The sequence below is a fragment of the Triturus cristatus genome, chromosome 11, assembly GCF_964204655.1.
Source record: "Triturus cristatus chromosome 11, aTriCri1.1, whole genome shotgun sequence".
NCBI lineage: Eukaryota > Metazoa > Chordata > Amphibia > Caudata > Salamandridae > Triturus > Triturus cristatus.
In genome coordinates this window covers 222,135,519-222,150,042 of record NC_140594.1, presented here as the reverse complement: position 1 = coordinate 222,150,042, position 14,524 = coordinate 222,135,519, and the positions used below count along the sequence as shown (strand labels likewise).

Genomic DNA, 14,524 nt, shown 5'->3' with positions numbered 1-14,524 from the left:
TTGGGGGGAAGGTAATGTGTGGGAATCTTACTGAAAAGGCCCATATTGAAAATAACATTAGCAAAGCCCAGTCTCAAACTAAAGGCTTGGGTGCTTTTATAGGGCAAACGGGAGAAGACACTTCTTGCATCTTTTAGAGGTCTATAGAGCAAAAATTCCGGCCTCTCTGCTCTATGGCCAGGAGCCAAAGTAGCTAAATGTTTTTTCTGTAGCTATGATGGCAGGACGAGTCCTTAGAAACGTATCTTCTATTAATTCTACTAATTCAGCGACCTCAGTGGTGGCCTTAAGATTGGAAATGGGCATGAGAAGTGCCATTGTTCAGGGTTTGGTGGGGATGGTACGCTTAGCAAAGATGATACATTAAGTGCCTATGTGAAGAAAGACATTTTGGTTGATATTACAGATAAGTCATCAATTTGTAGAAACTTTGCTCATGCTATTGATATGCTTCAACTAGATTCTAATTTGGTTTCTGCTCCAGCAACGCAGCAGTTAAAAGCTAGTTTAAGACAAACTACACGGTCCTTAAACTTTGGTATGCCTCAAAGAAACGGGCTTTCAAAATATAATTGTCTACTTGGCAAATGCACTTTTCCTTTGCATGTGTTGTTGCAATACTTTTAAAGTGCAGCCTATCTAGTGCATAGTGGTGCCTCTGAAAATCATATATTCATGTTATGCATGTGGGAGCTGTAAATAAATACTACCTGTCACATATGTTATTCAGCTTCCAGGCCATTGGAGTTCATCTGCACCATAAATCTAGAAAGTTAAATCCAGCTTTGTCAGTACCATTTACTCCAGAGTACATGCACTATGGTATTATTTGGCAGTTTCACAGCACACTGTCCTAGCTCAGCAGGTGCATGGTGTGTCCTCCAAATGCAGACCACTGGGGGAGTGAAGTATTACCTGTGCTATGTTGTTAAAGATCTTTTCTCTGGTACAGTTACACCTGAATGGTTCTTGCCGCTTGCTGAAAAGAGTGATCTTATTGGCCGTGTGTTTAGTTTTAGTATTAATGTCACCTATACTAACAGTGTAACAGTTATACAATACAGCTCTGCTTGCTCGGGTGTCAAACCCTCTTTGATGGGTTACACCATCATGGAGGATAGATCAATGAGCAGCTGTGTAATGACCAGTGTTAACTGTAGAATACTACCTGGAGACATGGGACAAATGTTTTGACAAAATTACAAAACTGTTGAAAACTAAAATGCCTGCCTTCTATTGCAGATCCTGTTTAAGGACCTCTTCCGCTTCCTGTTGGTCTACCTGCTGTTCATGATTGGATATGCCTCCGGTATGTAGCCAGAATGCATCACGGGTGGGAACCCCTTACAAAGATAGTGAGAACAATTCAAATGCATCAATGATAACAAAAATGATGTGGAGTAACAATGCACTCAAAGTGCAGGCGAGACACATTCCACATTATCACTTACACACATTCTCTTTCCGATAGGAAGGAAGGATGCAGCAATGTTGCTGATCATGTGGAACATTTATTTTCAGAGTTATTGCATGGCAGTGAATCATTGCAAAGTGCACATATTTAAAAATACAAGAATTTAAAATACAAAATGAAACCTAGAATCATCCAAATTTACAGCATGAGCTGCCCCTGCCAGATAAATCAGTAGTATAAAAACAGGCGAGACTAGTCAAAATTAATTAGGATGGTGTTCTAAAATACAAAACCATATATGAACATATGCAAATATGGAAACCTACTAATTATTGGGGACATATGTGTGACCTAAATGAATAGTCGTTATCCCTTATACTCCAAGTTCTTCACAAATGAAAATACTTAGTCCTGCATCCAGGGGCAGCCGGCATGGCTCGCGGGTGAGTGATGGGGGGGGGTGGGGGGGAGGTCGCGTGGGGTAGGGGGGGTAGCGGGGTTTCGAAATTTACAGAATAGAAACTTGCCGAGTCCTGCGTCTTCTGTGCTCCTGCTCTCCTGAGTCCGCTTCCAGGAACAGGAAGCAGGCAGCCAGGCTCCCTCCCATAAGCCAATCACAACACTGCAGTGCAGCATTGTGATTGGTCTGATCAGCCTGACACAACGCTCAGCCAGGGGCTGTAGGGGTGGGCATGTTCTCCATGCTGGCTGTAATGCATCCTGCATGGAGAACAGGGAAGTGTGCATGACTGCCTTGGGCGGCCTGAGAGGGCCGACCAAACAGTCATTGTGCACCTCAGTGGGCAAACCTCTCGGCCCCTGCCCTGCTCAATGAGCAGAGCAGCCCTGCCCACCTTCCCGCCAGCAAAGGAAACATAACATGATAATATATGAAAGTTATTATCCTGTTTTATTTCCTCTTCTCTCACTGCTTGAAAGCAGTAGGGCGACGCTCCTCCGCCATAGAGGAGGAGCCACCACTGCCTGCATTCCAAGGTGTCCACAGATAAAGATATTATACTCTTATGCCCCACGTTCTCCGTAAAGACTCCATTATTGCTGACTGAATGCCTGGATCAAATCAATTACAAATAAAGCACAAGGCTTCTGAAATATTTTTCTCACTTTATCTTAAACATTTAAGGAGACTAGCACTTTACATGTACACAGAAAAGAGCTTAATGATTCCCTTGGCATTCAAAACCAATGAAATAACTTCAACAGTGGCACTATTCTGAATCCATGTAGACTACCTTTGGGTGGGAAAATATATTCTAGGGTTCCATTCAGAGTTCATAAAAGCATTTTAATCCTGATAAAAAGGACGTGGATACCCTTCCGGATCACACACTTCTGACCATTTAAAGTGTCTAAGCAGCCTTTTGTCTTCAACTGAAGTGTCTTGATGGCTGAAACTGGCAGGTCAAAAGAACGTTTCTCTATATTTGCTTTGCTGTTGACAAAATCTCTGGCAATTTACCCAGGTGGTCGGAGCAGCTTCTGGCCAACCTGTTTATTTGATGCTAGAGCCTCTCTTTTTGTATTGTAGAGTCCTGTCGACAAAGAAGAAGAGCTCACTTTCTGATTCATGTAAAATGCCTAAACCCGTTATTTTATCAACAACCAAACACTGATCTACATCACATCCACATGGGTTAGTAGGAAGGCATCAAGCTGCACCTTCCCCTCATACATCTTTCATGCAGAAAGCATATTTAGTCACAGACATCAGGCTCTAGGGATGTTGGGATGGTAAAGTTCTCTGCATGGTAATGGATGTGCACCCCTGCCCTGAGTGCTCAACTGTACTGATTTCTGGGTCGCTGATGCTGATTTTTGTTGTAAGCTAACACAGATCATGCATGTGTGCCATCACATAGGCCTGTCTTACGGATTGCGGTGTTGTTGAACCAGAAGAGGCACCTAAAGTGCTACCCCGACAGTGATGAAAAGCTTCTGCCTTCAGCGGGAGTTAAGCAGCATGAGTGCGGTGCTGGCAGCATACCGTGTAGTAATCAATAGGAGTGAACATGTCCTTCCCAACGTGTCACTGGAGTGAGGCATACTGGCTCACTTATTTTTAACGTTCTGTTACTGGCACACTCATATTTAAAGTTCTGCTGCTGTGTGCTTAACTTTTCCTTTGCCTACATCGGTTTGGCGTGAAGTGCTGTGCAGCACAGTGGTGTTGTATCTGCGCTGGGTTTATATGTGCCTGGGAAGGGACAATTCAGGGATAATGCAGTACTGAACAGTGCATGCACAGTGAATGCATGTGCTGGATGCATATGTGCCTATGAGTGGTACAGTACTTTAAGGCTGTAGTGCTTTGCTGTGCGTGCAGGATAAATGCATGTGCTGAATGTATGTGTACCTGTGAGTGGGTCAATTCATGGAGGACGCAGTGCAAGCATTTAAAATGCATATGCAGAATGTGTGTGTGCCTATGAGTGGTTCAGTACATGATGGAGACAGTCCTGAGCGGTGTGTGCATGTTACATGCTAGTACTGGATATATGTGTGCCTGTGAGTAGTAGAGTACAGTGAGGACACAGTCTGTGCAATGCTTTTATGCTGAATACACTGGTGTATGTGAGCCTGTGGATAGTACACTACAAGGAAGGGGGGCTTGGGTTCCATTCTGGGAGAACCAGGCCTGATGGTGAGAAATGGAGAGGTGGTAGAGAAATCCCACCAGACAGATATGTGCATTGCTGCATTCCTATAAGTTGATTGAGACACACTGGGAAGGGGAGAGCAAGGCTTATCCTGTACACTTCAAAGGATGCTCTTTGATTAAGTGAGAGGTCACACAAAAAGGGCTCGAACATCCTAGGAAGGATGTTGGGCCAATAAGAGAATCATAAAGAGTATGGCTAGGGGCTCTGGGCATGGCCAGTCTATGGGGGGGGGGGGGTTCAAGTGTGAAGTTCTGCTGGTTAACTAACTCGGCCCCAAGCCCTGCTCTTTTGTTACTGGGGGCCGATATTGCAGCACTGCTGCAAAACCAGCCCCAGTAATGAAACCAGCCCCCACCGCTGCTTGCCAAGACTAGTGTGCCCTGTGAGGAAGAGGACAGCATGCCATGTTGCGCCGATCTGGCCGAACCCCTGCATTGTTCCGAGGCAGTGGCCCCTTATGCCAGAAGAGGTCCCTGGAAAGAAGATGGCCTTTGCCTAGTGGGTGGTAAATTAATGCATACCACATAGGAGGAGCCGCAGAGAGCCTCTAGACACTTCGGGAGCATGACCGTGAGTGAGAAACTTTGCAACCACTGAGAGCAGTTGCTTGGGCTGCATGTGGCTGGCTCACTTTAATTCAACTGCATCCACTGCGAGTGCCAGTGGACGAGGCGCACTTAGAAACTGAACGTTTCACACCTGGTGGTACAGGTAGGATTGCTTTCAGGAATGCCGGCGCTGGGGGAACATATTGCCTAATTTGAAGCATAGCACTGGAACACTACTGAGTAGAGTCCTAGTGTACTCTTGAGACTCGGACTACTATTGGTGCATACCCTGGATGTTACCAATAGTGGAAGAGGAGTAACCATGATCGCTAATGCAAGGCGTGAGTGGGGCAGGGAACCGCCAAAGAAACACTAGAGCCCCGACCTCAGGGAAGGATTGTCTAATTGTTTGTGAATGTTGTATTTTTTCCTTTGTGTGTGTAGTGGTAGAAGTAAAATACTTCTATTTTTTCATAAAAGTGAGTATTTAGCAAGGTAAAGATGTATTGCTGCTACTGAACACATTTGAGTTGTTAGTCTGTGTTCACTATTCTGTATCCACCCCTCACCTTTGAGAGGGCCTTGGACTGCTTGAACCACACTACCCTGAAAGTTAAGTGAAGAAGGGGCACATGGCCACATGGCACAGGATCCATAGTTGGTCAGGTCCTGGGACATCAGGAGTAAGGCCTCAACCCCCATGGTTGGGCGCGGTAGCCCTTGCATGCCCTGTGGACCTCTGAAACGGGTTAGACAGGGGATAAATCAGATGGGACAAAGACCATTTCACCTATGCAAAAACAGCCATCTACTGGAAGTGGGTTGATGAGAAGATATGAACAGGTAAAACAAGATCCTCTAAGTTTTTCTAGCACATTGTAGAAGAGCATGCACTCTACGGTTATGATAAGTGTGTATGGCCAGGCTCCCCTCTCCCCCACATGGGACGACCGGGCATGGCTTCAACAACACAAATAGTTCATATCAATGGTTTATGCTGCAGTAACAACAAATATTCTAATGTAAATTCATTTAGTCTGTTTGATTGGGTAGCTGTGTCTGCTTTCGGTCCTGCATGGCTGATCAGGTAACACTAAAACCAATAAAAATCTTCCAGGGAACAGCTTGTACCTCTATAGTCTTTCTGTCCGGGCATCAGTGGTCAGGTCCTGCTCTTGATATTGTACTTTGCAGCAGCCTCAGTCTCTTCTTTGAGCACTTGGTTGTAGCTAGCATGGCACTAGTGCACCGTTCGTGTCCACATTTTGCCAGTGTGTGCGTATATCTCTAATACCCATCTGCTGCACAGGGTCATTTGAACATGTTGGGTCTGAATCCTGAAGGCCCCAAATCGTACTACTGATAGTAGTGTCATCTCAGCTCCTCTAGGTTCAATGGTACATGTTCCTGGTACCCGTTTCTCTTTCTCTATCCATACCAGTGCAGCAGCTCCACGTGCACCTGCAGCTGTTTTGAATAAGAAACGTATCTCATCTGTTCTAGTCGGACAGGTTGTCCAGCGGCACTGGCTCTGGCATCTCTTTTAAAGTTTTCTTTCGGTCTGAAAACAGGGCTGTCCATAATACACCATATGATCTAATATCCAGAGATAACCGCATTGAAAATCAGATTAACTTATATTTTTAGGATTCTAGAAAGTACATGAGACAAAATGTAATAGTCTTGGAGTCGATTCATTTTTCATGAGGCTTATGTACTGAAAACGGACATTTCCCAGATGTGTGGAATTGCGAAAAGTATGCACAATCTCCCAATGTGTTAATCAATCAGGGGAATTGTAAGCGCGCTACTCAACCGTGAGGTACATTGAATTGTGATTTCCCAATGGAGTGTCGGGGAGTGCGGTCAGGGAATCCTCATTACTTGAAGTAAACACTTTTGATAATTTTGAGGGTATGTAGGCAAACGTCTTCCATGCATTTCCCACACGTATGTTCAGATCAAAAGTTACAACTGAGTGATTAGTTGTTAAGTGCTGATAAATGGACATAACTGGTCCGAGAAATTATGTGAATCCATGATGGTCAGAATTTTTTTTGTTTTTTGCTGATTGGACACAACTGCTCCTGAATCACTTTAGAGAATTTTTGATTAGTAGTGCACTGACATTTATTCCCTGGAGTGACTCGTCTCTAGTCTCTCTATGTATTGAGCTCTTATCCAGTTTGCCTGTTTCATTTGCTTAATTTTCCTTGAAGTCGAACTCTGCCCTCCGGCCCATTTATAAGCGCTTCACTTATAAATCAGCGCCGCACTTTTGAACACCACTGGAATAGTGGCATAGCTAGGACTTCTTGATAGAGACATTTTTTTGCCCAGAGGCTATGTACTTAAATCGAGATGTGGCATGATTTCCAAGGTAGCCACTACTCAAGTTAATGCCCTCAGCCATGAAAGCATAGGTAATCTTGCCTTCTCTTTTTGCATAATTTGAAAACGTGTCTTTTTTTTACATTCATTTATATTTTGGCAGTTTTATTTCTTAGCACCTGGATGCCCCTAGGGGTGTTACTTACGCATAGTTTTTTTTTTTGTTCCCCTCTTTTTGTTTCTGGCCCACACCAAGTGGAAAGTATCTTCAATAGTGTACAACCATCCATGTGTATATTAATGAGTAAAAAGAGCAGGACTCGGGTTTAAGAGGAATACAAAATTAACCTAAAGAATTTATGGTAAACTCCTGCTTGAAGCATGTGTTGTAGATCATATGCTGAACACTCTTCTGCTATCTAATTTAGGGTTTAGAATATTTTATTTTGTTTTCAATTGAAGCCTTTACACTTCAGGCAATCTCTGTTTTTAAACAACTGGATTTGTCCTACCGAGAAAAGTAGGCTTACCCTTGTATTAGAAAAAAAGTAAAGGTGCATGTCCCAGAATGCATTGTGATGTGGGCTAAAAAGCCTGTAGTGGTGGAAAGCTTCACAGATAAAAAGACCACCTGTCAGCACTGGTAGCCTGGTTTGCCGTTCAGTGCAGTGGTCTCGAAAAACTCAAATAACAACAAAAAATCGTTGTTTTCGTCATCAGTGCAGAAAAGCAAACATCGATTGTATTTATGAACAGATATATTGAAGGAATAGTTACACTGCCAATGGGGAAATCCTTCTCAGTGCATCTCAAACATCTCTGCAACTTCTGTATATAGAGACAAAGAAGGACGGTTTTGTTGAAGTCTCCCACATTGTACCCAGTTTCACCATAGTTTTCTCAGTAGTACCGCTTCCCTTCTCTAACCGTTCCATTCTTTAGGTCATCCCCTGCTGGCGTGCCCCGTGTGCCCCCTCCGGTGGAAGGCTCTTCGCTTAATGCTCTTGCTGCCATTTTCCAGTTGCTTCTGAATATATCCATCTGCTTCTGAATGGATCCCTTCCAGTCTAGCTGTAGGTTTCATGAATAAATTGTAAGAAAGTAAAAAAGTTATTTATGTTGACAGTGCTTAACTCCTGAAAAGCCAGAACATTTGCCTGGCTCATCTCTTCCTTCATTAACCTAAATTTCACAGGTTTACATAACCCCTACTCTGCCTCAAAAAAGTGTTAAACCGTTTTGAACTCACTTGGTAGGTATTTTTAGATAAGCCAAATATATATATATATTTTATGTTCACATCGTCAAGGTGTAACTTCCAGATGAAGGTGCATGTGGTGTAACATATGCCAAGGTTAAATAAACGGGCCTCTGTTTATTATTCCTGCGATGTGATGTGTCCTCAATTTAACCTGAACGCCCTCGCAGCCAAACATTTCACTGACTTAGTTTATACTAAAACCTACTTTAATATATAGTGAATATTTACAAATCTGCTCTTTCCGCCACTCTTCCCTCGTCCACCCTGCACAGTGCCAGGACAAGGTCAGAGGGCGGCCATTTTGTAATGTAGGGCTGGAAGGCCAAAAATCCACATGCTAGCTATGCCCTTTATCAAGCCGCTGTAATCGCTGGTACACTAGCTGATTGTTTTTATTGTGAGTGCTGTGTAACCGCTTATCACTGGAAGCCCTTGAGGGGCAGCTCAGGAAACATGTGCTGCGCCATTTCAAGGCAGGGGTCGAGGTATTGCAGGTACTCAACTAAAATTGCACCATCCTCTAGGACAAGGATGGCCCAGAAATAGGAGTAGCGGCACATTGTCTAATGTCTTTTCAGGTTCTTGCTGGCATTTTCAGGTATCTCTTGGCTTTTTAGCATGCAGGTTTGTTGAAGTGTGAATGTTAGCCTTTAGTACTGCAGTGCGCACATTTACATCTGAAAGGTTATCTCTGCCCTCTCACTCACTAAGGGGTATATCAGCAAGACGAGGCGATAAATATCGCTAAGCGCACTTAGCGCTAGGATAATTATCGCCGGTTATCTCTGGAGTCTATCGCGGAGATAGCGTGGTATCCGCAACGCTTATCTCCAAAGCGATAGAAATCCATGCGTTCGCTAGAAAACAGTGCGATTATCGCTGGGAATCCAGCGATAATCGCACTGCGACCGGCGATACCTTGCTGATAGGGCAAGGTGGATTTAGCCATGTAATCCACCTCCCATTGGATTACATGGCTCAGTGAGAAGAAAAGCAGGCGTAAGGAAAGTAGCGATAACCACGGTTAGCGCTACTTTTCTTATCGCTCTGCTTGTTAGCGTGAAGCTTGAAAATGGGAGAAATGTCGGTTAGCGACATTTCTCCAGTTATTTTGGGAAGGCACGCCCACTTTGCATCTCATTAGAGATGCGAAGCTGGGCGTTCCGGAAACCGGCGCTAAGGCATGGATTCACGCGTTAGCGTGTCCATGCTGATAGGGCGATAAAATTATCGCCACTTTTCATCCGAAAATGGACGCTAAAATGTCGATAATTCTATCGCCTCGCCTTGCTGATATGACCCTAAGCTGTGTAGCCTTTGCTTTTCTACAATTCATAAGGCAGGCAGTCAGAAACTAAATTTTACTTTTCATTTTACAAGTCTGCCAAGTAGTGCTATCACATATGATACAATTAGCCATTACTGGCTTTACTGCCAATACCATGTTGTATTGTGGAACTTGTAGTTTTGCTTTTAACACAGCAATTATGGTTTCAAAACCCTAATATGAAAAGTGCTGCTGGCTAAAATTCCAGAATTAGACAAAAATCTTATACAAGTCATGGAGATACTTGTCAGCGTTGTTTTAAAACATTTTTCAACGTCTAGTCTGTTTAAAAAAATTCCTTGTTTCATGCATGAATCCAAAATAAAATTCTGCTCATGTATGTCGTGAGGTTTGCATCTTACATTCTCATCAAAACGAGTGTTGCCAATGGTTTTGTATTTTTTGTAGTGGAAAGTATTAAACCAAGCTTCAAACCCCAGCAAGGTAGCAGCGTATGAATAGTAGCAGCACAGTCTTCTGTAACATAAAGAATAAGGGACAGATAACAGTAGCAAGAGTAACATCGTGTGATTCACTTACACATACAGGGCATGTATAACAAAGGTGGCTAACACACTAGAGAGGGAATGAGAGGAGTTAAGAGACTGTTGTATGCTCTCTGTAAACAGACCCAAACAACCAAGAAGTAGAGAATTCCTGAAAGAAATAATAAACCTCTTGTGGAATTGCCACACATAAATGTACTCAACTAGGAGATGAACCCTCACATACCTAGGGTGGTATGAGTTAACAATGGGTTCCACAAATAGCGCTGGGAAGTATTCAGGAGAACTTTTGTTCATTGGTTGTACAGCCTTCTAGTTATGGGTTCCCCATTTGTATGAGGTTATGCCCCTTATGTCACCATTTATGTTTTTCTTTTGTTAAACTGTCCAACCCCTAGCAGGTCCCCCTTCTGTATGTAGCCTCTGGTTGGGGGCCGGGGAGGCACCTATGGTGCTCCCTTGTTAATCCCTGCACTGTATGGCAGGCACCCTCGGGTGCCTGCCACGTGGTTCAGGGATGAGCACAACCTCCCTTTTCCCAATGGTAGCTTGTGCTACGGCCGGTTTATGGCCATAACAAATGCTCCCATAGGGAAATGGGAGTATGCGGACATGTGCGGTCGCATCGTAATTAGCCAGTCGGGGCTGCCAAGCGGAGGTCGGTCCGTCCTGTTTCTGCATCCGCCCGACATCGTAATAAGCCCCTTAGTTGATATTCCACATCTGCTGTTGATCTTAATGGATATACCTTATGAGTATTCTGATGGCCTTTCTGCTTTTACTCAAAGACCTGCTGTTTCTGCTAATTATTTGGCTTAACACATATTGAGACCTAGCCGTTACCCAATGCCGCCTCATTATTTAGAGCAGCCCAGCCACATTCTAAGTAACTATGCTCTAGACAGGCACAGAGGTGGCATCCTCTCAAAGACTGAATGCAGGCGCATGATGCTCCGTGCAATCCCAGCCTCGGTGCTGCATCTGTTCAACATGTTGAAGCCGCCAGTGACTATCCTGCTTACTTTATTGATGTACAAAGAAGGGTGCAGTGTGCTGCTGATAGCCAGTCTATGCAGCGTGATCTTAGTGGTACTTACAAACTGCATAGATGGCGAGATGAACGCTCGCAGCTGAGGGGCAGTAATTTGAAGGACACAATTCAAATGACGACAGGGCAGACTCAGACTTTTATCTTTCGTATGAAGGCAAATTCCATATCATTAAATGGGGTAACATTAAAATTTGCTACTAACAATACTCAGAAAGGACACAAGTGCAGTATGATGTGATATATGAAGACAAATTATTATTAATGTGACCTCATAGTGTCCTCCATCTTTCTACGTGGTGCATGGTCATGAAAAATGGCTTAACAAGTGGCGGCTTACACATATAATTCTACATGGATATATCGACCTCCTCATACCTTTCCACCGGCCTTCCTGGCCGGGCCACCATCATGCGGAGATGTGATCTTTTTTTTAAACTCCTTGTATCAGCTGAGAGAATCAATACCAACTCTGTGCTGAGCCGCAGGGTGAAAAACATCAAAGAAAATAATCATTGCAGTCTGGGAGGGTGAACTGGCACTGTGAATACACACATTCCAACAACTGTACCAGCTGTTTCTTTCAATGAACATTCTCCACAGCACTAAATCTTATTTGTAATGTTCCCTGTTAACGAATGGAGTGCTATGGCACTGCTGCAGTAATTCAGTACTGTGGGTATTTGTTAAATTGTATTTATTTGATCCTTGCTGTTTTATACTGCGCAATCCTGGCCAAAGGCATTAGAGTGCTTTACATGAGCACAAGATTGCATTACACAAGCTCAGATTAATCTTTTTAGGTCTCGCATAGACAGCACATGCGCTGTCTCTTCACGACGCATTATTTTGTAACAGCGGGCTTGGAGACTGCCCATTATTTATCATTGGTTGACTTCATTGTCACTTTCATTTCCTTGTTTCCTTGGTTACCTGCCATAGCTTTCCTTTCTGTATTGTTTTTCCTCCCCTACATCATGGATGCATTACTTGTATGCTTCCACTGCTCATTTTGTAGGCGCTACTTTATATGCGATTAAGCAAACTACCAGGGTGCATGTTTGGTCATGTCTCCCGCCTGTACTTGCCCTACCTCCATGTTCCTCCCGCTTGCTGGCTCTCCACTGTCCATCTGCCTGTCTCTAGCCCCTCCCACCATCTGTCATCAGCTTGCCCCAACTCCTCCCTCTCACCCTCTGTTGTCGTTAGGTTGCCTTCCATCCCACCCTCTGTTTTCATCAGCTTGCCCCAATCACTCCTTCCCACCCTCTTTGGTTGTCAGCTTGCCCCCAGCCCATCCTGTCGTTGTCAGCTTGCCCCCAGGACCTCCCTCCCTCTGTTGCTCCCACCCATTCCTGGCTCATCCCTATCCCACAATAAACAAAAACAGAAAACTATTACTCTGCCTGCGCTGACCCAGTCATAGACCTTTTTTCCCCACACCTGCTGCCCGTGTTGCCCCTTCCACACCCTCCCTCTGTGTCGTTTCCCACCCCCCTTTCCATCCCGCCAACAGACCAAAAAACCCCACAAAAAACACTGGTTCACCCAGCGCTGATCACGCCATAAGACAAGGCTAGACAACATTGACAAAACCAATAGTTCTCTCAAAGGCTAGACCTATTGGTTTTTGCCAATGTTGTTTTTTTAGGCATAATGGCATAAGGAGATTAAGGAATTTTCCCAGAATTACAGGGTGTTGTGTCAATGCCGGGACTTGAACCTAATTTGAGAGTTCCAAAGTAGGCAGCTCTGGCTTGCAAAAGCTATTGACTACTTTCAACCCCTTTGATGTAGCCAACCTGACCAATGATTTTTTCATTGCTGTGGGTTTTCAGTGCTTCTTACAATAGTTGGATATAGTGATTTATACCATTAACTGTTTATTAAGGCCCTGCAGCGTCAGGTTTTTAACTAGCGCTTATACTTCCGATCATGGGGATGGAAGTTAGTTGTTGTGCTGTGACAGAGTGCCATTGGGCCTAGTCTGTCACTTTCGCAACCCCAAGTGATTGTGGTGAATAGAAGTCACTACATTTTACATTGTGATTAGCAACATATATGCAGACCATCCGACTTCCATTGTACCGCCATGTGTGCAGTGTAGGCCTATGCATTTGTTTGTTTTATACGGTAAGCGTACTGTCCTATAAATACTAATTCTCATGTATTTTCTGCTACATATAATTTTTGTTTTGCTTATGCTTTACTCATACTTTTTGCTTGCGGGATTCTGTTTTAAGCTGCACATGCATTCATGAAGTGTGAATGTGTGCGGTGACTGCATATGCTGCACAAACAATGTTCATCTCATGAAAACAGTACTGTACAATAAATACATGAAGCAAGTCTCTTGTGTGACTTCTGTTGCTAAGGCATACCTCAGGTACAAGTTCGACACAATGCAATTTATTTTTGGAGCCACATCATGATGGGATTTGCTGGCTCAGTCTGTGTTATGCTCCTGCAGGGTGTTAAGTGGAATCATTTAACCTGATAATTGTTTGAGTTATTGCTTTATTTTCAGATAAAACAGCTCTGAAACATTGAGAAAAGTTTGCCTCTATCTGTTTTTGAACAGGGCTATCTGAAAATAGAAAACTAGCTCTGAGAAAAATTGGGTTAAATTAATTCAGTTTATGCACCGCAGCCACATAAAACGGGCACCTGGCTCTGTGCTGCTCCAGCAAAGACCACTATGACATGGCCAACGATGGACAGGGAGGCGTTTCTCTGTGCACATGAAGGGGTGTGCACACAGGAAGAAGGGGAGGAGCATAAAGCCTCTGTCCGTTCTAAGGACTGTCGAAGAAAAGACCGCACCGCTAGACAGGGTTCTGTTTTCACTGAATAAGTTACCTGCATAAAACACAACCCTGTGACTTATTCTGCTTTGGTGATCAATGGCTGTGAGTCAACAGTTATTAGAGGCACGTTTGTTGGGACTGACAAGTGCACTTTTGTTTGGAAAATGTATTTTAAGTCTTGAGACTAGGTAGTTTAGTCATGCCAAGTACCACGCATCTGGGGTTAGACTGACGCTTTTTAGTGCGGGTGTACGCATTATAGCTCCCGACCTTCTCAAGAGGCATAGTGCAGGAGGAGCTGCATTTAAATGGCCATTGTGCTGGTAATGAGTGCACTGTGCAGAGAGAAACTGCATCTCGCTTGTTTACTAAGCACTCTGCATAAAATGATCTAAATAAACTCTGGCTCTGCTTTGGCGAAATGTATTAATTAGAAATTGAGCCTGAGCGTGCCACCTGGGCCTATGTCATGGGAAACAAATCTGTACGCGGCAGAGTGTTCCTTGTAGATTTGGAGCGGCGCTATGCGTGTTGTGACTATACACGGTCTGATTGCCCAGAGGCAGCCACTCAGTGGACCATAACTGTGTTTTAACATTCC

The 14,524-nt window shown here is 44.0% G+C and overlaps 1 protein-coding gene across 4 annotated transcripts in view; it reads left to right on the top strand.

Annotated features, from left to right (window-relative positions):
- TRPV4 (transient receptor potential cation channel subfamily V member 4) overlaps positions 1 to 14,524 on the top strand; it is a 601,330-nt gene that overhangs the window by 538,290 nt on the left and 48,516 nt on the right. For all 4 annotated transcript variants that reach the window (XM_085636146.1, XM_085636144.1, XM_085636145.1 and 1 more), the window contains exon 12: positions 1,243 to 1,309. In XM_085636146.1, the coding sequence (XP_085492272.1) occupies positions 1,243 to 1,309 (67 nt within the window). The remainder of the gene's footprint in view (positions 1 to 1,242; positions 1,310 to 14,524) is intronic.